Source organism: Phoenix dactylifera, chromosome 3 (genome assembly GCF_009389715.1).
Source record: "Phoenix dactylifera cultivar Barhee BC4 chromosome 3, palm_55x_up_171113_PBpolish2nd_filt_p, whole genome shotgun sequence".
In the NCBI taxonomy this organism is placed as follows: domain Eukaryota; kingdom Viridiplantae; phylum Streptophyta; class Magnoliopsida; order Arecales; family Arecaceae; genus Phoenix; species Phoenix dactylifera.
The window spans coordinates 17,247,295-17,273,598 of NC_052394.1; the positions used below are offsets into that span (position 1 = coordinate 17,247,295).

General features: G+C 36.1%; 1 protein-coding gene across 1 annotated transcript; it reads left to right on the plus strand.

The window, feature by feature from the left end:
- The first annotated feature begins 1,443 nt into the window (after positions 1–1,443).
- On the plus strand, positions 1,444–24,648 carry LOC103709057 (UPF0400 protein C337.03-like). Its single transcript, XM_039124055.1, has 8 exons — positions 1,444–1,556; positions 2,746–2,843; positions 6,039–6,286; positions 7,489–7,641; positions 7,766–7,922; positions 10,841–10,980; positions 11,070–11,105; positions 23,422–24,648. Exons 1-8 carry the CDS (start codon positions 1,444–1,446, stop codon positions 24,334–24,336), a joined length of 1,860 nt encoding a protein of 619 aa, XP_038979983.1. The 3' UTR covers positions 24,337–24,648.
- The last annotated feature ends 1,656 nt before the right edge of the window (positions 24,649–26,304 follow it).

Here is a 26,304-nt window from a genome sequence, read left to right on the forward strand (position 1 = left end):
AATGCATATGATTTATTCTAGATAGCATTAAATAGGTGGCTTGAGTAAGAAGGAGATCCACCAAAGCATGGAAGGTCTAACTAGAAAGAAGGGGATTTCGGCTCCAAAAAGCCACTCTCCTTAAATACATACTAGAGATATACCATGTGGAACTGGCCTTTGCAAGGATTTAGAAATGTGGCACCCTTGAAGGAGGTAAGCAAGAGGAGTTTGAGGCTAGCTCAAACTTAGGTGAGAATGGAAGAAAAGAAAAAATATGACTTGAGCCCTGTTTGGGGGAGCTGCTGCCAGTAAAGCTTTTGGAAGTAGAGCTGTTAGAAGTAGAGCTTTTATAAAAAGTCATTTGCTGTTTGGTAATTACATTTCTAAAGTGCTGTGGTATTTTAACATGTGTTTGGTAAACAACTGAGAAAGTACTTTTGTATGATAAAATTGCCATAAAGGACATTGCATGGTATTAATACAACAAAGCATAATAAAATATAACATATTAATTACATAAATATACGATATAATATAATATTACTGTAATATAATATAATATTATTATAATATAGCAAATATAATATTGCATACTATAGCATAATAATTAATATAATATTAAATTATTTAACCATAACATGTCAATATATTATGATATAATGTAATATAATATTATATTTATAGTATAATACAATAATAAAGGTATAAATATTATAATTATTAGCGTACATTAATTTTCTATAATATAACATAATATTAAATTATTTAATATAACATATTAATGTATTATGATATAATGTAATATAATATTATATTTATAGTATAATACAATAATAAGAAACAAGAATACCGTTTCTTGCATGGAAGGAAGTATGATCCACGGCTAGAGTTCTTTGTTAGGGCTCCAACAGATTTTTAGGTTTATAAAAGAAAAAGTATGTAATTATTATATTTTATATGAGTATTTTGGTCAAAAAAATAGCTTTCCGATAAAGCTCAAAATAGCTTTTTCGGAAAGTCTCAAAATGGAGCTTTTCCTAAAAAAACTGTTTTTAGCTTTCTGAGAAAGCTAAAACAACTTTTCGAAATTTTTACCAAACACTCTTTTCATCCAAAAGTGCTTTTGGAGGGCTAGAAATTGCTTTTTGGCCCTCCAAAAGCTCCCCAAACGGGGCCTTAGACCAAGTTTCCTCTGTTCTTGCTTATCGAAACTTGTCCCTATATAGGCCAACTATAAGTTACATCTTATCTATCATGACCAACATCAGATTACATTTTAATGTGGTTTTATATTTAGACCTTGAATAGACAAGTTGCAACTAGATGATCCTCCCTTGCACAGTTATTTGTTGCGATCCATTGTCTCCATCTTACTTTATCATTTTCATATTTGTAAACATGGTTTCAAGTATTGCTGAAACAGGACACACATGATGGTGTGATATTGTTCTAGTGGGAAAAATGGGAACGAGATGGGGTTTGAGACATGGAAACATGGTGGAACATGATAGGGTGGTGTTGGAGAAGAAGAAGGCGGCGGCGGGGTGTCGTGGAGGACGTAGAGACAGAGAAGGGCAATAGTCTCCATTTATGGCGGTTCACAATGGTTTACCCTTCACAGTCACTCTGCCATTGCCTAGCACCTTTGGCCAAGTAGGGGAAGGCAGCTACCACAAGAGAGGTAGAGGTGGACCCGGGAGAAAGGGATGATGGCAATCTGAGTGTTCTAAGGGGAGGGGAGCTGGGGTTCCTTCCCCTCGTCTGTGTAACAAAGGGGAGGACTGAATGTCTTGGACCAGCAAATTCAAGGCTTTAAAAGGCTATTCCAGGCTTTAATGCCCATTTTACCCTTGAGATCTGACATTCGATGCGTGCTAGTCTTGAGTGTCTTGGGCGTGTATGTGTTAGGATAGTACGGTATGTGGGGTGTCCTGTTCCATGGAAAACCAGTATGCCCCCTACTGTGATACTTAAGACCTTGCTTGTAACCATTTCATTTGTGGCTATTAAGCCCCAATATTAGACTAGACCCTATCAATACCTAAAATTATTTCATGTGAAAAGTTTGATAAATTAGGTATTCAATAAATATTACCGTTATCAAAAGCAACACTAACTTGATAATACGATCCATGCCTAGCTAGAATCATGGGCTTGGCCATTCTATCCTTGAAGGGCTATGTACCTTGGATTCCTTGTTGAGCAAAGGAATCCATACTAGTAGTCAGTTGGAATGGTGGAACTAGATCCCAATAAATGGTACCATGGTGGAACTAGAGAGGATGTAGGTACCATGGTGGAACTAGAGAGGACGGGTCTATCAAGCAGAGTAACCTCTTCTCCTACTACTAAACTCCCTTGAACCAATGCTCTAATATTGCTTGGTTTCATATGTAGGGGAGGCCTTTTGACATAAAATCAACACTTTGACATGGCCTATATTTATCATGCCTCTGAACTCATGTTTTGGGCTGAGTATGAGGATCATATTGGGTGCCTTAGCCTAAGATTATTGATGCGAGTTTTGAGTGTTTGGCCTATCTTACTGATCATCTTCAAGAACATGTGGATGGCACAATGGAGGCCTCTACCGACTACTTCACCACCACCTTTGGCCCCACCATTGGCTAAGCATATATCATTGAGGAAGCTCGACAATGTCATGAAATGGGCTTTATTATTGCGATGAAAATTTCAGCCAGGTCACCACTGTTAAAATACCAGTCTTCTTCTTCTTCTTCTTCTTGCTATGTTTTTTAACAGCGATGGTGATGAGCTTGATAGAAATAAGGGAGATCCAAACATTATTAGGCTTCTTCACCTTGAGGATAACATGAAGCTAAGGAGGGTTATTATGGATGGTATGTGTCATGTAACACATTATGAATATTAGTATTATGTTCTTTGAGTATTTACTGTTATCCGTGTTGTAGTCTTATTTTAAGTTCGTGAGTAGTGGTTGAAAGACTCAAACTTAGTTTGAGTTCTAGTAGGAAAATGATGGACTTGTGGTTGAGTGGTCATCCAAATGTAAGTAGTAGAACGGGAGCGTGTTATTTGGTTAACACCATACGAATGTATTTCCTGGCATGCTAAATAGACATTGATCATCAGATCTAAGCCACCAAAACTCCTGTCTTGAGTAGAGGAAAATGGAGGAAGATCCACCTCTAATGGATCACTACCCTTCTCTTTTATTATCTTTTCAGAATTGCTCACAGTAAAAAAAAAAAACCTGTAGTTGGTCATGCCTTTTAAATTTGGGGACCACTCACAAATTCTGCATTTGGAATTTATATCACAATCTTCGAGAGTGGTTTCATGAAATAGGTTGACAATGTTTAACGTGTTGATGTCAAACACAACCACCAGTAGCGCAACTATTCAACTTGTTTCGTTTGATGCAAAATCATTCCTATTCCAATGATATACATGGCAACTGTATGATGTGATACCTAGCCTCACCTATAGCTTGAACAGATATGATGTGTTCAGCGGTACTCTCAATTCCTCTTTTCTAAATGCACACACCAAATGCTTGGATACTTGAGGGGAAAAAGAGCACCTATGGACTCCAAAGTCCAATGTATGCCACACTTTAGTGTGGTGTGAACCATGAAATATCATAGCATATTTCAATAAGATGCTGAAACCGTTTAAAGGGCTTTGGAGGAAATTGATTAACTCTAATAACTTTATATAGATTGTTTAATCAACTCCTATATCTTCTTTTTGATGTATTTTTTAAGTATATCAATCTTTGTAAGCCTGTTTTTCCATTTTAATTAGTTGTCTTATTCTTCTCAATGCTGAAGAACACAGCAACCCATGCCCCTCCCTCCCTCTTTTCAAGCATGATCATTCTTGTATTATAGATGAGTAGTTTGTCATTATGATTTCAGTTCTCCAAGTATCTTCACAACTTGTAAAAGGCACATCTCGAAGAGAGTCTGGTACTGCAGTTCATATCTGCAGCCCCCACCCCACCCCCATCCTTCAACCCCATGCTACAAGATGAAATGACTATATTCTGTATGTTTGGTTGGCTTTCAGATTTCTTTGTTAATAAAAGGCTTTTATTTAGCAAGTTGATAGCACTTCTACTCTGTCTTTACTGATCCTGATTTTCACTTTACTACATCGTATCTTAGTTTGTGACTCTTGGGACAGGAATCTGGAATATATATGAGGACTTGCTGGTAAGAAGGGCGGAATGAACAACACTTTCAACAACCAAGTTTTAGCTGAAAAGCTCTCTAAAGCTCAACAATTTCACAACAAAGCATTGAAAGTATCCTTTGCTTGAATTATTTTATGTATTACTATTAGTAGATCTCTTCAATTAGATATTGAAATTGGTAGGCTTTTGAGCAATCTATTGAATCAGCTCTATTCACAATGTAGAGGTTGCTGCACTTAACTGAAATATTGCAAAAAGAAATTGGTAAAATGATTTTATTTGGCTTACATTTGCCTTATTAACAGATATTGCCAAAAGAATTTCATATTACTTTTCACACTACGCAGACTGGATGTCATGCCTATATTGGTCAACTTGAGATCAAGGTACTTGTGGTGTACCATGACAATGGATGGCCATAAAATTTGAAAATGAATAGAAAACCCAAATATGGGATTGGACTCTTGTTGTGAAGTACCATGCAATGTGGATGAGCATAAATGAAGACAGAAACTAGGGCTTAGGGAAACAAGACTGCAAAAATGAATTCCTTGATGAAAATGTGTTTCGTTCATGTTCTATGACAATCAAAGGAAGGAGAAGAAGAATACTGGCTAAACTAATGAAGTCGCCAGCAATTAATAGAGAAATTCACACAAACAGGGTAGATACCTGAAACTCTAAGACATGTCCTTTTTACATGCCTAATCCAAATTCTGAAAAGTGGAATCAGCTTCCTCTAGTTGCAAGTCTCCAAGAAAACATGACAGCCGTTGAAGATAACAGCCTTCCATTATGTGTCCTGCAGCTTAGCATCTAATTGAAGCTAAGTTTAAAAATTGTTTGTTTTGCATTAACCTTGTCCTCTTGGAGTCAAACAAGACATACACGTAGTCTCACATAATAGTAATTTCACTTTCTCCTGGGCGACCTTCTGGTCTTTGATCTTCTTTGGGCTTGATGGTTCTTGTCTAACTGATATAAGGGTACATGTATATGACTATATTTTAGTTTAGGTAGCTATGTTATATGTTGAGTAAATACAGTGATAGCCGTCCTTCTGAAAGATGAGGAGAATACTTACATACATTTGTATTGATAATCCTGCACAATTAGATTTAAAATGGTTGCTTATGTTTGTTGATATTTTTGTCTTCCATGTTCTTCTATGTCTGCACATATTTCACCTAAGTCACCTTTGTACTTATCCTTGTTAATTTTTTAAAATAATGCCGTGCTTGTTTCAACTGTCTTACTGTGTTACAGTGTTATATGAAGCTAACAAGATACTTGTTTTGTGACAATATTAAAATTAGGAAAATGCCATTTGTGGTGGATATTGCTTGTGCAACTCAGCATATGCATTTGAGATAACTTGGATTTGTGATGTTTAGATCCCACAAAATTGTATATGTCATATCAAGAATGTTAGTGTTTTGATGAATGTTAGTATATGGTGTTATATGGTGTGTAAAGTTGCAAAGTTTATCATGCTAGTATGTGTTTATTGTATTATTAGCCGTTTTAATTTTTTTATTAGTTTGTATCTCTCTTATAAAGCTACATTTAGATAACATTTATGAGTTGGTGCATGCCATATTTTAGAAGTGGCTCAGAGTGCCCGGAGTTCCAGCATTTTTTTGTTTATTTATACAAATATTAATAGCTTGTGATTATGCCCCCTTTTCTGTAACATGAACATATACTTCAGGATTTGAGTTTCAATTCACTTGTCATGTAATAACAACTATAATCCTTTCTCTGGCTGGACTTATAGTTTTCTCATACCTTTTAGCCATTTTTCTTTAATCAATGCAGCAACATTGTTTTGCTTAGTTCTGCTTGTTTTTGTTTGCGTTTCTTAACTCTGGATCAGCGTTGTCGCATTGGTGCATTTTTCACCGGAAGAAGGCCAAACAGGTTGTTGAGACATGGGAGAAGCTGTTTAATAGCTCCCCAAAAGAACAAAAAGTCTCTTTTCTATATCTTGCAAATGATATTCTACAGAACAGCAGGCGCAAGGGGAGTGAGTTCGTAAATGAGTTTTGGAAGGTCCTTCCTGGATGTTTGAAAAATGCATATGAGAATGGGGAAGAAAATGGAAAGAAAGTGGTCATGAGATTGGTATATTCTCTACTTCTTTATTTCGTTTAAGACCTTGGCACTTTTTCTCTATTGATATGCTTATATCTGTAGCTTGTATGCTTAGGCTATTGATTTATTAATTAGGTCATTTTGCTTGCATCCTTTCTATTCAAATCTACTTTTTTACAGTTATATTATGTTTTATTTTATGTCATTGTCCTTTCTCGTATGATGCTTAACAATTATTTTTTGGTTGAGTTCTAAATGTCTGACATCTTTACTGTTCTTGCCAGTCAAGGTCACTTCCCTTGATTGTAGGTGTCCTTTTGATAAAGATTGGACTATAACAAACAAATTGTTTCCTAGATAATGTTGGCAATATGGTGTAAAAATAGCTGACATATAATAAAATTTAGAAATTTTGGATTGAAAGTGCTCAGTTGTTCTTGCAACCCAATTCATATTTTTTTTCTGAAGATTTAGATGTTGATTTAGGTATTATATAATAGCTTCTGCCCTTAGGCTGGACATACATCTTTAGAGAGTGATCTGCAAACTTCTGTATTTTAGGTTTATCAGATTTGGCATGGTTTCATATTTATTCAAATGTATGTAAAATGAAGTAGCTATCTCGTAGCATCTGGATGTAGGGTATGAATAAATAGCCACCTATTTGGTTAGGTTTAATTTCCTCGCTGCTGTAGGCCCATGCACAATATACTCTTTCATCTCAATTATAATATATATGATTTTGTTGTTTCTATGCACAATTTACTCCAAGATCTTGATAGACAAAGCCTTTTTAGGGAAAGGATGGACTGACGATTTTATGCAGGAACACTGGATTAATTGTGACAAAAGAAAGCAGTGCTCTGGAATTATTATTTTTTTGGTTCTTGAAATTCCAAATAATTACAATTTTAGTTTAATTGATCTTTATGCAAGTTTCCTATCTGAATTTCTCAAATATAATCCTTTGTTGCAGCTGAAAGCCATTTTCAACTAATTGAGGGTTTCCTGTAGTATATTCACTGCTACCTCATCATTTAATACATGTGATGTAATGGTGATTTTATTTCTTTGGTTTCCAAGGATTTCAATAGACAATGATATACTGACTGTTTCTAGAAGAATGAGGAAACGACCATTGTTCCTGCTAGGCAGCTTGATCTATCTGCTAACAATTAACTTAATTATATTTTGAAATTTTGATCGTCATCTTCTCTTTCCTTAATGTTCAGGTAGAAATATGGGATGAAAGGAAAGTCTTTGGTTCTCGTGGACGAAGCCTTAGAGATGATCTTCTTGGTAACACTCCTCCTTTGTTGGATAACAATGGAAAGAGTTCAAACCCCATAAAAGTAGTAAAGAAAGATGCGAGTGCAGTAAGATTTGTGAGTTACTAAAATTTTCCTTCTACATGGGTCCTTTCTCTGTTCCTTTTCATTGATTTCCATTCAGATAAAATCATAAATTCATATTTGTATCATGAATTCATGATGTTTGTTCCATATTTAGAAACTGGCTGTTGGAGGAATGCCTGAGAAAATAGTAACTGCATATCAAGCTGTACTCGATGAACATTTCAATGAAGACACTGCCTTAAATAAATGTAAGTCTGCTGCTCGACTTGTTGAGAAGATGGAGAAGGATGTTGATGATGCCTGCACTCAAGGTATGAACAGTTCTTTAGGACCATTTTCAGTATCTTATGAATGTTTGTGAATCTAGTGAAAATAGATGTTACTGTGCACCATCTATGAGGAAATAGAAAGATTCGCTTCAAAAATTTGATAATTGACCGCGGGAGGTGGAAAGCCAGATTTAGATTCATATTAAAAATATGAATGGAAAGAGAACATAATAGAAAAATATGGGACAAAAAATAAATCCACTTGGTTTCAAATCTTTCTTTTCGATTTGTTCTAGTTCAATGTTTTGACGGGGTCGTGCAGTCAACTAATTTTCATTATCATATGCTTGATCATCTATCTCATTTACTGCCACCACTTCCTAAAGAAACCTATACTTTTTTTGGCAAGATATATTATATGCATATTCATGTACACATGTAAGCACCTATATGCTAAGGTTTAATGCATTATTCATCAGTTATTTTGCCTTTTCCTGGAAGGCTAGAATCAGTCAGAATAACCTCGGCTGCTAGTAATGATACTAATCTGGTCGAGAAAATTTTGTACCGCTTCCATTTGTCTTTTACAGACAGATTAGAACCACTCTTTTCTTTTGAATTATATGACCCAATATGTGTATTAAAAGAGAACAACATAATAAAGTATGATGCTTTTCTGATTTATCTTGAGTCGTGCACAAGAAACTTGTCTTTCTTTTAGTGCTTATGCTAGAAAATCTGATACTTCAATTTACTATGAACCTTTGTGGTGCAAGACATCATTTTCAATGTCAAGTTTCTGAAACCTATCATTTCTCTCCCATACTTGAACCTGCTCCCTCTTCAAGCTAATTGGGATCTACTTCCAGCTCCCCCACGCATGAACCTTTCCAATGTGGACCAGCACAGGCCAACATGCAGGATACACAGGTATGTATCCTTTGCATTGTGCCATTTATGGGTGGCACGCTACATATGATGACATGGACCAGCTTGGCAGGATATCCACGGTATGTGACTCACATATGCAGATACATACATACATACATTACGTATGCACGTACATACGTACGTATGTACGTATGTATGTGATGGGGGCTCACGGTCCAAAGCCCCTCACCAAGCCCCTTGCCCTGCGCTCCTTGCGTGCGCCTTTGAAAATTGCTAACGATGGACCGATTGTAGGTAACCTCGGTGGAATAAATCAATACAAGATCAACAATATGGCTAAACTGAATTTTATTGCACTCAAATTGAAGAACAAAATAACAAGAACAATGAAAGCAAAAGAAATCTAGCAAGGATTGAAGGAATCCCTTTCTAGCCCAATCTAGTGGAGATTGATGTATCAACCACTAGCCCAAGTCCTAGAATACAAGATCTAAGGACTAAGATCGGCACAACGCCGCCCAAGCGTTTCGGCCGACTCTCTCACAAAAGAATAAGACTAAACTCAACTATGGGATGCCTCACAATGGGGCCCCTTACAACTTTTATAAACCTAAGACCCTAGACAAATTTAAGTAACTCTTCCTAAGATAAACATGGAAAATCGTCTTCCCACGGATCCAAGGCTTCTCCACCGTTGATTGGCATGTGATCAATGGCTTGGAGGGGTCCTATAAGGCCTCAAATCTCTATCTCCCGGATTTGCATGGATCCCACGTCCAGGATGCACAGCTCACGCGTCCTGGATGTTTGACTTGGTCTTCCTCCGTTGGATGCAGCTGATGGACGGCTGGGATGCATGGCTTGCTGGGACGCGCATCCTGGATGCACAGAACGCATCCCAGTTGAGCGGGTCCCAGTCCGCGAGCGGGCGGCCATGCCGCGCGAGTGGCAAGGCTAGTTGTGCGCGCGGGCGTGGGCACGCTAGGGCTGCACTCGGCATGGTCGTGCTGTGTGCGCTATCCTATGCGCACGGCCATCCGTGCCAAACGTCCGTTGGGTTGACGGGGCGAGGTCTGGCGCGCGGGCTGATCCTACGCGGTGCCGATATCGTGGATGAACCTCGTGGTCGGCCAAGGGTCGGCCGGCCACAAGACACATCAGTTGGCCGCTTTGGCCCTCGGTTGGTGCATGATCGTTGCTTGGCTTGCGGTGCGGGCTTGCGGGGGTTCTCAACAGTATGCCTGTACACACACACACACGCACATATGTATATATGTATATGTATCTACATATATACATTTATATGCATTACTTATATGCACACATATACATGTATGCTTGCGTGCAAGCTGGGGGCTGTGGGCCTGCACAGGGCGGGGACGGGGAGCAACTGCGTGTGCGCGCTTGATCCTTGATGAGTTTAAAAATCTTTTTTCTTTTAAAGCCAATATTGTTGACTGAAACATATACCTTTGTCACAAAATGGTGTCCTCTATAGAAAAACTTTTTTGGATGTGGAATATTGTGTGTTGAATTCTACTGGAATGTGCATTAATTATCTTTGTTGGATTTTGCTGAATACTCATCCAAGCCTAGTTGCAAAGATCTTTAAATTATTAAAGAATACTTCATTTATTCTGAGCTTATTGTGAAAGTGTTTTCTCCCATTTTATCCTGTCAATTAAATAATTGTTTATTTCAGTCTTATGACAAGATTTATATTATTGTCAAAGAATTAATTTGAATTTTTTTTAAAAAGTTCTTGATGGTTTGCTGAATTCCACCTCATTAAGATGTTTGTGATATCTTTCAATTTTCAAGTTTCAATTTCTAATTTTCCCTACCTCCATCCTGTCAGACTAAACCTTAGTCCTGAGTATGTGTTCCTATAAACATTGTCAAGACTATGAGATACAAACCCATGGTTGAAGATATACTTACATTTTGACTACAGCCGATAATTTTACTAGTTCTCCTTTTATGCTTCCTCTTTTAACATCACATGGAATCATTTCCATTTCATCCTCTTGATCCTGGTTTTTCCTGATTAAATTTTTTTGCTTGTTTAGGTAATCAGCAAGGATTACCATTGTTAAATGACCTTCAGGAGCAGGAAACTATTCTAAAGCAATGCATTGAGCAACTTGAAAGTGTCGAATTGGCTAGATCATCCTTGGTTGCTCAGCTAAAGGAAGCACTTAAAGAACAGGTATTGGTTGTGTTAAATGGAGCAGTATCCATACTTAATCTTGAGGTTTCATGATTTCTATATGTTCTTATTGGACTCCAATATTTCAGGAATCTAAGCTGGAGCTTATCCACACTCAAATACGAGTAAGAATTTGTCATCTCCCACTAGAACTATTTTGAGGTTGTACTGTTTTTATGAAATCCCACTCCAGTGGGTAATATCTAAATCATACTACCGGTTAAAATCACTTCGCTCTTATGTTTTTTTTTAATGATATCATGCTAGAAGCATATCTTTTTGTGTCATTTTTTCATTTTGTTGTAGTGTGACATTGTATTTTTTAATGTTGTTGGACTGCTGATGATCTAATATATGTTAGGTTCGGAGGTCTTAACATACTAAATAGGGCTGAAAACTGATGAGATGTGGATTGGTATCAGCATTCCACATCCATACCTGTTTGTATTCAATGGATACGTATACAAACACAATTTTGAAGTTTGTATCTATAATTTTTATAAATAGATTCTGATATGAATTAGATATTATTAGTTCCATTTTTGTTGAAAATATATACCAATACAAGTTGGATATTAGTTCTATATCTATAAACGGGTTTGAATATGAATCAGATATCAGACCGGATACAGATTGGGCATAGAATTAATATGTGTATGAGACACAAGAGATGCGTCAAATAAATTATAGAATTTTAAACCGAAGAAATTTTGAAAAGAAAAAGGAAAAGGAGGGAGGGAGAGAGGGAGGGGGAGGGGAAGAAGGCGAACTGGTTGTCATTGTCACTTAACCCTAATCCTAGCCGGCATTGTTGTTGCAGAGCCGTCATAATCACATTGTTGCATCACCATCGTTGTTGTGGAACCCTAACCTGCATCATTGTCGTGGAGCCGATGTCATTGCCTCTTCGTTGTCATCACAGAGCATTGAGAGAGAGGGGAGAGGGAAGAGGAAGATTGGGAGGAGAATCAAGAGAGAGAGAGAGATTTGGAGAGAAGGGGAGAGAGGGAACAATCGAGAGGGAGAAGTTTGACGGAGATTTGTACAAAAAGGTTTTGGTTGAACTGGATTGACCGTCCGAACTGTCTAGGTAACCCATTTGTCCGCTGGTGCACCATGAATCGCCTGGTTTGGGATGGTTAGGTGGTCGTTGCTAAAGCCATTGTTGCAATTGAAATATTGACTTGTATTTATTCAAATCAGGTTTGGATCAAGTTTATTTGACAATAGAATAATTGCCATTATCATGGCCATCACAATGCTTTATAATGGAAAATGACATGTAACAGCAGCAAAATATTGGTGTTATTTGATGTTACAAATCATTAAATAGAAATTATTTTTTCTAGCTAGCATGAAGATTTGAATATAAAAAAACTATGAATAATGCAAATATCAAATTAAGTCCATGAACCCCATTATGTAACATCTCTTATAACAAAATAGTAGCTGAATGGTAGTCATTATCTTAAAGCTTGTTATTGCTAAATAACATAATAAGAGGCCTTGGAAACTGTTTTTAACGACTGTTATATTATTACCTTGGTAATCTCGTTGCAGTAGCATTTGGTTTCCTTTCTATAGGAAAAAGCCTTTCCTAGTATATATTAGTAGATATGTCTTTCTTTGTTAAGTTCTCTCTCCCTCTTTTTATTCTTCCATTAATTCTTGTTTTACGCTGCTGCCATTGGTCTAAAGTGCCAGCACTTTTCTTCACTCTTTGATTGTGCTAGACATTTTTTTTTTATATTTCTATTTGCTGAAACTGATATAAATCATTATTCATCTCAATGAGCAGAAATTTGCATTATTTATTGCTAGTTGGTTATTACTCTTATCTAGTTTTATGCCATATTATCTGAACACATTCCTCATGTGATGACTTATGATAATAGGAATACTGCAAACCCTGCTTAGCAAAAGCAAACGGTGCAGAAGCATTGCTAAGATTTAGTAGAAGAGAGTCAAGAATGGTTAAGCGGTTTTTTGTTTCAATTATATTGCAATTTTTGGGTTGATTTTTTAAGCTATACTTGTTAGCTTTTTAGTCCTATATTTTAGGTAACTCTTTAACTGCATCTATTTTAGCTATTGGTTGGTTAGAGAATGCTTCAAATCATTGATACTAGGCTTTTTGTTTCAACCTTTCAATATGGAGTTCATGGGAATCTGAATTTCATGATTTTTTTGGGGGTTATAAGAAGGTCTTTGCTAAGAAGTTTGAAGTTCCTAACTTGAGCTGGGAGTTTGAATAGAAGTCAATGCAGAAAGAGGGCCAGTTCTTTATGTAATTGGATTTCGTGCAGAAACTTAATGAAATTATTGTTTTTTTCTTGTTGTTATCAAAGCTTTAAAGGCCTGGTCTTTCAGATAAGAATATCGGTGATCCAGCTTCCTGGCCAATCTAGTTCCTGCAAAAGGATTAGGAATATACGAAATGTAGGAAAATCATTTTATCTTCTTTGAAACTGCAAACAAGGTGATCTAAATAATTGGCAGGTTTTTTAGTCAGCAAAAAACGTTTAGTTTTCCTCAATTTAATATCCCATTAGTCATAAATCTATCGATGTTTTTGTACATTTATATCATATAGCGTTTGGTGTTGTGAAAGCAATCTCTGCTTCAATCAATAGAGTTCCCGCCTCAATTATCGAAAAAAAAAGAGTTCTTGATTTTTCCCATTATTCCATCTTCAAAAGTGAAAGAGAAGACTGCATGTAAGGGCCTGAGGCATGTATTTTCTCTTTGCTTGGCCAATGATCTATCGATCCATTCTCTAATGCCTACCGACACTGGACTCCCCCCTGTGGTCGTTTTTGCTTTAGGGTTATTACTTTGATATGTAAACCAGGAACTATTTGAAATCCAATTTGGACTCATAGACATTTGGACAAGGCATGGTTCCAAAGATAGGCCCATAAAGAATTTCATGTTCACATTTGGGTCTGGTGAAAATATTTGTTGATTTACCTTATATATATATATATTACATAATGTATAATTTCTTTTATACTTTAATTTTTATAAATATATTAACAAATTTAAAGTTTTTTCTTACCATGACTGATTGGTCCCCATGTCACCTCCCACCATAGGGTCCGTCACTAGCTCCATCCCACCTTCGGCTATCATTCTCTGTTGTCATCTCTGATTTTTTTCCCTTGATTCCCTCTTGCCTTTTGAAGCAAGTGGACCTGTTCAGTACATGGACCTGGATTCAATCCATATTCTATGCATACTTGACCTATAAACCCGATCAGTCTTACAATTTTATGTCAAACTGAACCTGACCTGATTGATGGACCCAGTTTGGGTCAGAATTTAGAACAAAACGTCCCAATAGGCCTAGGTTGACTGGTGCCAGGACCCAGCTTGATAACACTCCTATCCACTCTCTGGTGCCATCGACCATCCCGTCCCTGGTCCCTAGCTTGAGGTTACCTATTTTTCTCCATGTTCTCAAGCCTCAATGGTCCTCTTGGCAAAAGGAAATATGACAATGATGGTTCTGTATGATCATTTAGTGCGTTCTTTTTTTTATCTGTTTTCGGAAAAAAAATTACTTAGCAAAGGCTTAGGTCAGTTCATTTATTTTGCTGATTATCCAATTAATTTGTGACATTTATGCAACCGTTAGGTCTTTTAGTTGATTTTGTAAAGTCTTACTAACCAAAATCAATCATTAATCTGCCCTATTTTCTGGTATTTTAATGAGGGATACATTTCAGGCTTTTAGTATTTAAAATTAATAAAGTTGCGAATAAGTTTTACTTTTTTCCTTACATAATTTTGTTTTATAAGTATCTCATTATAGGTTGAGTCCTATAACTTAGTCGATGTCCATTCTGGTTCTGATAACTGTCTTTTTTCCCCAATTTCTGATGTCTTAAAACAAACATGAGATCTACAGCCCTAAGTGCGAGACCTAGTTTCATGGTAGTGTCAGGTCACTCTTTTTTTCCCTAATAAAGAAAAACTAGTGAACCATTAAATAATTCCTCACCTTGTTATTTCATTCTAAACCCCAAGTTGATTTTTCCTTTGGCCATATTGCATCGCTATATGATTCCTTTTTCACCTATTTTTGTCAGAATTGGTTAAGGATGATTATGCTCACACCATTGATAAATTGCAAAAAAAAGTGCATATAATAAGCCATGTGTGGACTGTTATGACATTATAATTGTTTTGACACCTTTCCTCTCGAGCCAAAGCATAAATATAAGTGTTGCTTGAATTGGATCTTTATAGCAAAAGCTCTTGCGACAAAGCACCTTTGGCTGTAATACATAAGATGCACAGTAATTATCATAAAAATGTAGTGCAATAGCAAAACCTCCCAAAGTTCAGAAAATGAAGTCATTAAAGTGCACAATTATTAGTCACATGTGATGCTGGTCACTGTACAATAGACAAAACATGACTAGTGCTTACTCATCCATCTCTCCTTTCCCAACAAAAGTACAATATCTCCAAGTAGGTTGATTGTCTAGTGGGCAAAGTTCCTCGCCTGCTTGTTGGTTGGTTACCTAGTAAACATAAGAGTTAAAAATAGAACTGGGGAAAATATTTATCAATTAACTTATGTAAACATAATCTCTTCTTTAGTAAATACACTCTTATAATATGCTCGAAGTAATAATTCAGATAGATACATGAAGACTGTGAATCCATCTAAGTAGTCAACCGGTTTATGATAATAATAACCATTCGTAACATTCTCCTTCCTCCTTGAATCAATTAAATCTATTTACAATTCCTTAGATAGCCATTTCCTTGTTAAAATGTTTGATGGATTATTTGAATGTTATGGACACCTTGTCATGAGTTAATCCTTTTTCTTTTTAGGTATTATGGATGCTTTTTTTCACCCCATAGATTTTAATTGTCGAAGTTTTGTGTCTTTTTTTTTTGTCGGGAAACTATGGAATATATATGCAGAGTTATATTCTTAATGTTTATATTCATAAAAAAAAATTAGGTGGTTTGACCTTTAGGCTCCTTCCTAGCTAGGCCTCTAAGGGGTCACCACATAGGACATTGGAGGTTGTTCGATCAACCTCCAATTATGCTCCATGTGAGGAAGGCCAATTTTCATGACTGTGTCCTTAGGACAATTGAATGATTGAATCAGATAAAGAATTTGAAAAAGCATAAGGCATCATATTGCTTGCACTATAGTTAGTTTTAAGACATGTATGAAGGGACAACTATATGATTAAGAGTTTTGAAGAGACAAAGGAGTACTTGGTGGCAACTAGCTTCACCAAGTGTTAGCTTTTTATCTTTTCACATTGTAATAAAAGTATCAATTGTTGCTGATATGTAGAAGTGCCCTGGGTAAATTACTTCTGGGTTGATTCTATGATGGTAGAGTGATGAAGTTAAAGTAATTCACGAATTTTGAGAATACATTAAAGGTCAAAAACTAGCTGGACCAAGTGAGTGGATTGCAAGCAAGAAATTAGAGAAGCACTAGTAGAATTACTAGCTAAGAATGGTTCTTTAGATGCATCATTATTGCTAACTTGGTTATTTTATATGATAGGATGGCTAGATAGAATATGATGTCTTAGAAAAATGAAAATCAAAATAGGGTGGACTAAGTAGATATGTACTGATTTACATTCAAGAGAGTTTGAATCATTAAGTACCATTAAATCATTGAAAGTTATGAGTCAAACCTTACCATATAGATCAAGGATGCAGTTTATGGGGTGAAAGAATGTGCACTTATAAGAATGTTGTGGTGGATGTATGGTACACAACAAGGAGCAATAAATTAGAAATGAGCTTGTTAGTGTAATTCAAGAGTTTTGCCAATAAAAGATGAATAAAAAAATTCAAAACTAAAACTGAAGTTTGAAGGTTTGTCTTAGATGAATGAGATTGCTTAATTTTATCTATGAAGGTCCAAACCTTTAGGAGAAATCAATCTAATGGAGAGTTTGATTTAAGGAAAATAATTTGGAGGCAATTTAGGGATACGAGAGGTTCTATCATAGACTTTTAAACATTTTCAAGTTTTGCTAGAACCAAGTTTAGTGGCCTGTTTAAGTTGTAGTATCCTTAGAAATGAAGAAGAGGGCAAGGGGATGGATTACTTTATTTTTCAGTGATTTCTGTAGAAATGTAATAACTAAAAAGAGAAGATAGAATGGATAAATGGAGTCACACTTCTAAAAGCTAGATTTTGCAGCTAGAGTCAAAAGGGGTCATGCCTTCAAGTCATTAAGTCACATTATGAAGGAAGAGGAATCATTTATTTATTGAACTAAATGAAGTTAATTTTTTCCCGAGTAGGGATGGTAGCTTTTATATAGGTTATCTTGGGTCATTGTAGTTCAAGAAATATAGAATATAATTAGAAAATTACCCCTTCCCTATAGAGATTATTGAAGGCTTATGCTCTGATTTAAAAGGTTATTTAATCCAAGGTACACCATCTCAGTACCGGTGCTAGACTATCACTATGTCAGTACGATATGATACGGGGTCAGTTCGGCATACCAAGTGTCGATACACCCTCCTACTGTGTACTAGTACCGAATCGGTACAATACAGTACGTCCCATATCATCCGGTTCGGTATGGTGTGGCAAACCTTGATTGAACCCCTCTGTTAAGAGAATCTTAAATGCAGATAGAAATTAAAGCAAAATTATGAAAACCCACAAAATTATGAAGTTGAGTAGAATCTTAAATGCAGACAGAAAATAATACAAAATTACAAAAGAACTTACGTGCAAATTCTCATGGATTTTTAGGTATGATAATACTTATATCTTTCAAAAGTTGAATTCTACAAACAACTCAACTAAGCCTTAATCCCAAACTAGTTAGAGTCGGCTTGATGCATCCTTTTCCTCCATTCCATTTTGTTTAGGGTCACATTTTCAGAAAGATGTAGCAATATTAAGTTTTTGCTTATTACTTCATTCCATTTGTTTTTCGGTCTGCCTTTACCCCTCGTTTTTTCTACATGTAAAATCACTCTTTTATACTGATGCATCCCTCGGTCTACATTACATGTCCAAACCATCTTATGCCCTGTTTCGGATTGCTGTTGGCAGTAGAGTTTTTTAGAGTTTTTTGGTAACTATATTTTCAAAGTGTTGTGAAACTTTAATATATATTTGATAACCAAAATAAGAAAGTGCTTTTTATATGATAAAATGACAATAAAGGATATTGCATATTGCATAGTAGAGTATAATATAATATAATATTTTATTATATGTTAAAATATTATTGTTATGTATAATATTATTATAATATAGTATAATATAATATTGAATACTAATAAAACATAATATGATATGGTATAATATGATATAATAATGTATTATTAATAGTACAATATTACTACAATGTAATATAATATTATTATAATTATGACATAATATATAGTATAATATTATATAATAATACTGTAATATAATATAACAATATAATGGATTAGAATCTAATCTAATAATAGATTATAATATAATATAATATATTGTAGTATAATAATACTATATTATTATTAAATATTATTATATTGAATTGTATTATTGTAATATAATATAATATACTATCTTGTTATATTATTAATAGTATACTATAATATTATAATAATAATATATTATATTATCAAAAATTAACTATTATTATTATAATATATATTATGATTGCAATGATATGTTATATTATGCTTATAATATAATATAAGAATATATTATATTATAACAATGTATTACTACAATAATATAATATATTATACTATTATAATGTAATATAAAATATAATATAATACAATATTTTATTAATTGATTATTATATTATATTATATTTATAATATAATAGTATATTATGATATGATATAATATAAGATGTAATCATGAGATTTGTTGGTGGGTATTTTGGTTATTAGAAAAATTTTATTAAAACCAAAACAACTTTCTGACATTGGCCAAAAAGCACTTTTGGAGAGAAGCTCCAAAATAGAGTTTTTTTCCAAATAGATGTTTTCAACTTTCTAGCAAAGCCAAAACAACTTTTCGATTTTTTACCAAACACTACTCTATCATCCAAAAGTGCTTTTGGAGGGCTAGAAAGTTCTTTGTAGCCCACCAAAAGCTTTGCCAAACATGGCCTTAGTCGTCCTTCTATCGGTTTGTTCTTAATTACTTCTATCTTGAACTTCTACGAATGACATTTCTTATCTATCTTTTCTTAAATTACCACACATCTATCTCAACTTTCTTATTTCAGCTATACTCATCTTATGCACATGTTTTTTTTGTCTAACATTTTGTACCATAAAGCATAGCTAGTTGTATGGCTATCCTGTAAAATTCTCTTTAATTTTGTAGGTATTTTGTGATCGCATAATATCCCAGTTGCATTTCTCCATTTTAACCATTTTAGTTTAATCCTATGAATAATATCCTCCTCAATCTTTCTTTCTTTTATGAATAATCGATCCTAAATACTAAAATGAAATTTTAGGAACTCTATAATCCTCAATTTTCACTCCATTTTCATGTCCATTTCTAATTTTACTGAAAGTACATTTCATGCATTTTGTTTTGGTCCTACTTGAATCTTTAGATTCTAATGCACTCCTCCATCATTCCAACTTATGATTAGCTCCAATCTTAGTTTCATCCACTACTGTATCGTTAATGAGTAGTATGCACTAAGGAATATCATCCTGAACATGCTTAGTAAGCTCCTCTATAACTAGTGCAAAAAGGTAAGGACTTAGAGCAGATCCTTGGTGTAAACTTATTGTAATTGGAAACTTACCAGCAGTACTAATAGTTCTTGCTGGTCGCTGCTTCATTATAGATGTCCTTAATTACATTAATATAACTAACGGAGACTCCTTTCTTATCTAATGCCCTCCATGAGACTTCTCTATGGACTCAATCATATGCTTTTTCTAAATTAATAAAAACTATATGAAGATCTCGTCTCTTTTGTCTGTATTCTTCCATTAAAGTCTGAACAAGAAAAATAACTGCCATAATAATTGCCGTAAAACCAAATCGTTTTTCTGATATTTTTGTGCCATACCTCAATATGTGCTCATATCACCCTCTCCAAAAGTTTCATAGTGTGGTTCAAAAGTTTAAACCACGATAGTTACAATAATTTTGAATATCACTGTTATTCTTGTAAAGCGGTACTATGCTGCTCTTCCTTCATTCATCAGGTTTCTTTGGTCTTTAAAATCTTATTGAACAAATTAGTCAACTAAGTTTCTCCTACGTCACCTAAACACTTTAAACCTCAATAGGAATTTCCTACCACTTTTCGTAGTTTCATTTTTCATACCCTCCTTTACTTTAGGTACTCTAATTTTATGTTATACTTAATATTTCTATCTTCCATGGAACTAGCAAGGAATCCAAAATTAGTCACGTGACTTTCATTGAATAGCTTATTAAAATAACGTCTCCATCTTTCTTTGAACTTGTCTTCCTTAACCATTTTAACCTGAGCCAAGTTTGCAGTCTCCTTTTCTCTTAATCTTGCAATCCATAGATTCTTTCTATCCTTAGTTTCTAACTTGTGATATAACTCTTTATAGTTCATATGCTTTGAATCTAGCCTCTCCTACTACCTTCAATACTTTCTTTCTAGCCATCTTATAGTGTTCATAAGCTTCTTTATTCTTATATTTAGATGTCTTCTGTAATACTCTCTTTTAACCTTATCTGTCAACTAAACTTTCTCATTCCATTACCAAGTTTCCTTTTAAGATGACTCTTTTCTCTTTGATTCTCCTAATTCCTTTGTTAAACTTTTCTTAATACTGTTAGCCATCTTGTCCTATAGGGTACTGATTTTTTATTTAAATCGTATATTCCCTCGTTTAACATTCTATCCTTAAAAGCCATTTGTCTCTTTTTTTGCAAATTCTTTAGTTCTTTAGCCATCTTAACGGGGGGTAGCCCTCCCCCAAATATCCCTACCCCCCAAATCTGGTGAAGGTGGGATTTGATCCCAGGTATTTGATACAACTGCCAAATATTTTACCAGCTTGACAAGATGGTACCTTCGATCTTAACATGGCGTTCATTTTATGGCCCTCATCTTTACTTCAGTCTATACGATAGTAGTTTGATATTCCTGATCCATTCATGCTCATATTGGTTTTTAAGGAATCCCGTCATACATATTGACCTAGTTGGAAGTCACATCATAAGATGGATGAAAGTGAGAGATGTCCCTTATCCTTCATCAGGCATAATTGCATGATATCTGATATTAATGGCGCTCCGTTCTCTTCAATAAGCTCACTTGGGTTTCTTGCTCTCTGTTTCTATGCAATTGCTTTCTTATTGTTCATCTTCTATTGTATCTTCCCATAGGTCATTTTGAGGCTCAAGCTGTTGTTCTTACTCAATTTTGTCTATGTAACTCTTTTCACCCCATTGAAATTTTCTTTTTCTATTCTTTTTTATTTGTGCTCCATTGGCTTGCACACTAGTACAACTTCTCCACACAGGCAAAGGTGTACACATCTCACCATATTGCATCTCTTAGTTGCAGATTAAAAGTCAAGATGATAGCGCATGACCTACATATGTATTGCATCATGCTATAGAGTCTCCAAAGCTTTTAAAACACAAAGAAAACTTGACATAATTATTGACAAGGATGATCATTGCATTCTCCAGTTCTGTGGTGTATGTGTGTGGGGGTGTCTCAACAGACAATATGAACATGTTGATCACCCTGTCAGATGCAAAATTCATTTTAACCTACAAAAGAACTTTCATATAGGCAGTAAGTGCAGAAGGTCTTGGACTCCGCAAATATAACTGGTGAAGGATTTTGTGAAATCCTTTCCCTTCTGCAAGTTTATTTTTTAAAGTTGGTTCAATTTTCAAAGTCGATCATTATTTCCTCCTCTGCAAATGTCAGAGCAGTAGAAATAGTTTAGTTCCCTGATGATTCACCAAATAGCTCTGAGATACGGTGTTGGCAAGAGGCTTTTGGTAGCCAATAAAAATACTGCTTGCCTAGGAACAAGAATCTCCTTGGAAGTAGTGATTTCTTCTTGAGGAGCTATTTCATCTTGCGCAAATGAACTAAACAAGGGTCCTTAGTGAGCCAGTTTATCTTGCTTCCCTTGTAAGCTTGGCTCTTAAAAATTCATGTAGGCTATGCGAACTGATCTCTCATTGGACATGACATCACTTGAAATAATTCTTTCATACAATGATCAATCTAGAAAACATGTGGACAATCCCTGTGGAATCATCATCAATCATCAAAATTCATTTTGGCTAAGTGGACTTGTCTCTTGCCAAAGGTGCCGTAGCTCTGGGAACAGTCTTTCAATGAGGTGAACCGGTCTAGGAAAGTATTTTGCTTGGCATTCACCCTATGGTTGTCATTAATGATAGTCATCTTCAAATTGTAAATTGTATGTACAAAAATAATTAATTCACTAGATCTTTCTTCCAAAGGATCAGAAAATCAAAGGTTGGTGTACGTGCAAATTACCTCAAGCAAAGGCATTCTTCTTATATATGTGGTACAAGAAGAATTGCTTGATGTGCGGCCTTGTTCAGCCATGTTAAGGGGCACAAGTTTTAGAGTACTAGCTTTCTGTGCCAACTTTTGACCACGGGAAGGGTTATAAGGCATGGTAATGGAATGTCAGAGGGTCACTAGCAGGCTGGGTTTTTTGAAAGCACTAAAAGCTAACCTCTTGCTACGGGAAGGAGATGAAGATGGTTCCAAGGACAAGAGGGACTTGAAACTAGCTTTCACTGAGAGTTGCACTCATGCCCCATGGATGGTATGTGCTTCTCTTTGGTGGGGACCAACGGTTTTCGGAGATCTTGATGATGGAATGGTCCAGGAAGGGGAAAGGATGAACTATTCTAGTACTGCAGAGGCTTTGACCATCATAAAAAGGAATGCGCAGGAAACCAAGAGGAGCATCTTGGTGAAGGCCTTTTGTTGGGGTTAGTCTTGACGAGCAGCTTCAATCAATCATATATAGGGATTTCGAAGGGTCATATAAATGTTTCATTTTGTGAGATGGCAACCATTGTGCCAGTTCTTAGAATGCTGTCATACTGGCTGCTTTAATATTGGCAGCGTTTTTGTTCTACCACACCTCTCAAGTCAAAGTTTTGAACTACATATATTTTTATATCTTAGCAAATAAACCATGATGATTTGTATGACCGTGTTTTCTCACACCATTAGAATGGGTGAGTTGATCTGCCTCCATGAGTTTTTTAAAGTAGCAGGACCTTTTTCATCCCATATTATGATTAGTCATGGCTTTTGCTCCACATCTTTCTCTAGCAAAGGGGAGTGAACTAAATTTTAAGTATCGTCCACAATCTGCATGCTGATACTTGGAGCTAGTTTTTATGAAACCACTGTTGCTTGTATTCACACAGGTCTGAATGTGTGTCATTTACAGGTTGCACAATCTGAGATTGAACATGCCAGCAACATGGGGCAGAGACTTGGTTCAGCCCCCAGCAGCACCGGTCTGAGCCCTAGCCCCACCCCTCGCAACATGACCCAGCCTATCATGACTCTTCCACCAGAAACAACCCCTGTAATAGAACCCAGTCCATCCCCCACAAAACCCATCGCCCCACAAGTTCAACCACCCCAACCTGTGACAACTTTTGCAAATACCTTAAGCAGTGCAGAAGAGGAACACAAGAAAGCCGCAGCTGCTGTTGCAGCGAAGCTCACCGCTTCATCTTCCTCAGCACAAGTGCTGACCTCTATTCTGTCATCTTTGGCTGCCGAAGAAGCCGCTTCCAAGAATAGCGGTCTGAGTACTGGTGCCTTCTCCAGCAGCGCACCCATTTTCCCAGTGGATAAAAGGCCTAGACTCGAGAAACCCATGAGTGTCTCTGATATGAGTAGTACCTCTTATTTTGGACAGGCCCAGCAGCAGTTGCAGCAGCAAATGGCATCTGTTCCTCTTTCACTGCCCCAAGGCTCAGCCACAACTATGCAACAATTATCCCAGGCTAACCAGGCAGCTCAACCCTTTCCACCACCTCCCCCACCTCTGCCACCACTTCCACCACCACCAGTACAGCAGCAGTATGTACAGACTAGTGGAATGATGGTCGGGGTGGTGCCTTTTGGGTATGTGGGTAATTCTCTCCCCCCGCCGCCTCCTCTGCCGACCCACGTATCCGTGGGCTTGACAAGACCTGGTGCTCCACCACCTCCGCCACCACCGCCGCTGCCACCGCTGCTGCAGCAGCAGCAACCACAGCAGCTGCAATCAGGTACAACAGGGTTTTATCAGTCCCCAGGAGTTGGTTTTTATGGGCAAGTGCAGACAACTTCGCCAGTCCAACGACAATGAAAGTATCCACAATTGCTATGGGTCGTTTGCACGACCCATTCTGTCTTGATATGTATATTAATAGCCCCTTTTTCTGGGAATATATCATATTTTCATGAAATAGGTAGATATGGTCAAGGCAAAGCAGGGATCAGCACTGAAATGGAAATGTCTGTTGACGGAAGCATGAATTTCTTATCTGTAACTGTTGGTCATAGATAAAATATGAGATCTCCTGAGAATATCTGTGGGGGCATGCATGCCTTCATCCTCTGTAAGCTCAACATATCCAACGTAGATGGTTTTTGTTCTCACCGGAGGATGACCCAATAACTGTTGATGGCACTGAGAGCAAAGGTAAACTTTAACAACCCTCGCCTTTTCACTTCTCACTTACGATGTTGTTTTTGGATTAGTGCAAACCGAGCCTTGATGGTGAATCTTATAGATATGGGCAATCATATAGGTGCAAAGAAAATCTGCTCAAAGGTTTGTGAACCCTTAACATAATTGTGGCTTTGAAAGGTTCTCGGACAGTCCCGTTGCATGGTTGCTTTTGTGAGAAGGATGCTTAGGCCTAAATGTCATATCTTATGGTTAATTTGCCATTGCTTGGACACCATGCTTTGCCTCGCTCAGAGGCCTGATGTTAAGGCAATTAATCGATCAGTAAAAGATCTACCACCTAAAAATTAAAGAAATGGATCAGAGCATCAAATGCTGGAACGAAAAGGATTAAAGTGCAGTGTTGTTGCTGATTCATATATCCACAAAATAGGAGGATAAGACGGTGATGGAGTTTGTTTGGTTTGGTTTACATAGATAAATTAAAATTTCCCCTAGTTTAATTGCGTAGGACCCGTGTTGTGCGCTTAGATTTTGATTCCGTGGTTCAATGCAATTTTGGTGTTAAATTTGGATAAAATAGATGGCAAAAAATTTTAAAAGATGAGTGAGAAAAACTTTAGTAACTTTTTTTTTTTTTGATGATGATCATGGTGAAAAACAAAACTTCAGTAAATGAGGTTGCACCATCTGCGCATTAGCTGGGAAGCGCGTTTCAACAATGTTTAGAAACCATGTGATCTCAAAATATCCTTGGCCGATGTTTGGAGAATTTCAATATCAAAATTTTGATAAATAAAATGAGTTAGAAATTAAATAATATATTAAGAAACTGATTTAAATATTTATTTTATATAGTAAAAACTGATTAGAAAAAATTGGTAGATATTTTGATAGCCTATTGGCTGATAAATTGGAATATTTCAGTCTCTCCTCGCACCATGGAATGGCTACTGATTGGGAAGCTCATGGGCACAGGGTGTGAACCACCTTAAATTTTCCAGGAAGAAGGACAAATCTCATGTGCATTACTTGTACGGAAGGAAAAAGGAGGTTGGACATGTTGCCACGACCTTACATGTTGGAAGATATGCCTTTTAACCTTTAAAGGCTGGATTTATCGTTTCCTTGTACTTCTTCCCTGTATATCCACCTGCCTTTCGACCACTGTCTCAGAGCTTCTTGGTGGGGATATGCATGAAACTAATCACCTCCCACTCTCCTTGCAAGTCATTAGCTAATCTATCTACTAATACATTCTCGAGAAACATAGAAAAAGAATATGTGAAAGAACAACAAAAAAATCTGGCTTTAATTTTTATTAACCAAGGTTTCCAATAAACTGGTGATCAAAAGGAAATTGGATAATTTTTGTCTCAAGAATAATTAGCAGGTAGTGAATGCATTCTCTGAATCAGAAGGCTAAGTTTCCATTAATCTTCCTAGTAACTTTATAGTAGAGTGCTGATGATTTTGCTATCTGATAGGAGAAATATTAACTTTGATTTCTTGTATGGACATTACAAACTTACCTTCCTTGTCATCTACATACCATGGGCTACAAAGAAACTCATTAAGTTATCAGAGCTATAACAGAAGATCAAGGAGCGAACTCTCCTACAAAGTCAGAAAATGCAAAGAAAG

What these genes read in the sequence shown, in the direction of transcription:
- LOC103709057 (XM_039124055.1), top strand. Translation starts at nt 1,444, where the DNA reads ATGGGAACGAGATGGGGTTTGAGACATGGAAACATGGTGGAACATGAT. An exon ending in ATGCGAGTGCAGTAAGATTT is followed by an intron (nt 7,642 to 7,765) that starts GTGAGTTACTAA and finishes TTCCATATTTAG; the next exon opens with AAACTGGCTGTTGGAGGAAT. An exon ending in TTATCCACACTCAAATACGA is followed by an intron (nt 11,106 to 23,421) that starts GTAAGAATTTGT and finishes TGTCATTTACAG; the next exon opens with GTTGCACAATCTGAGATTGA.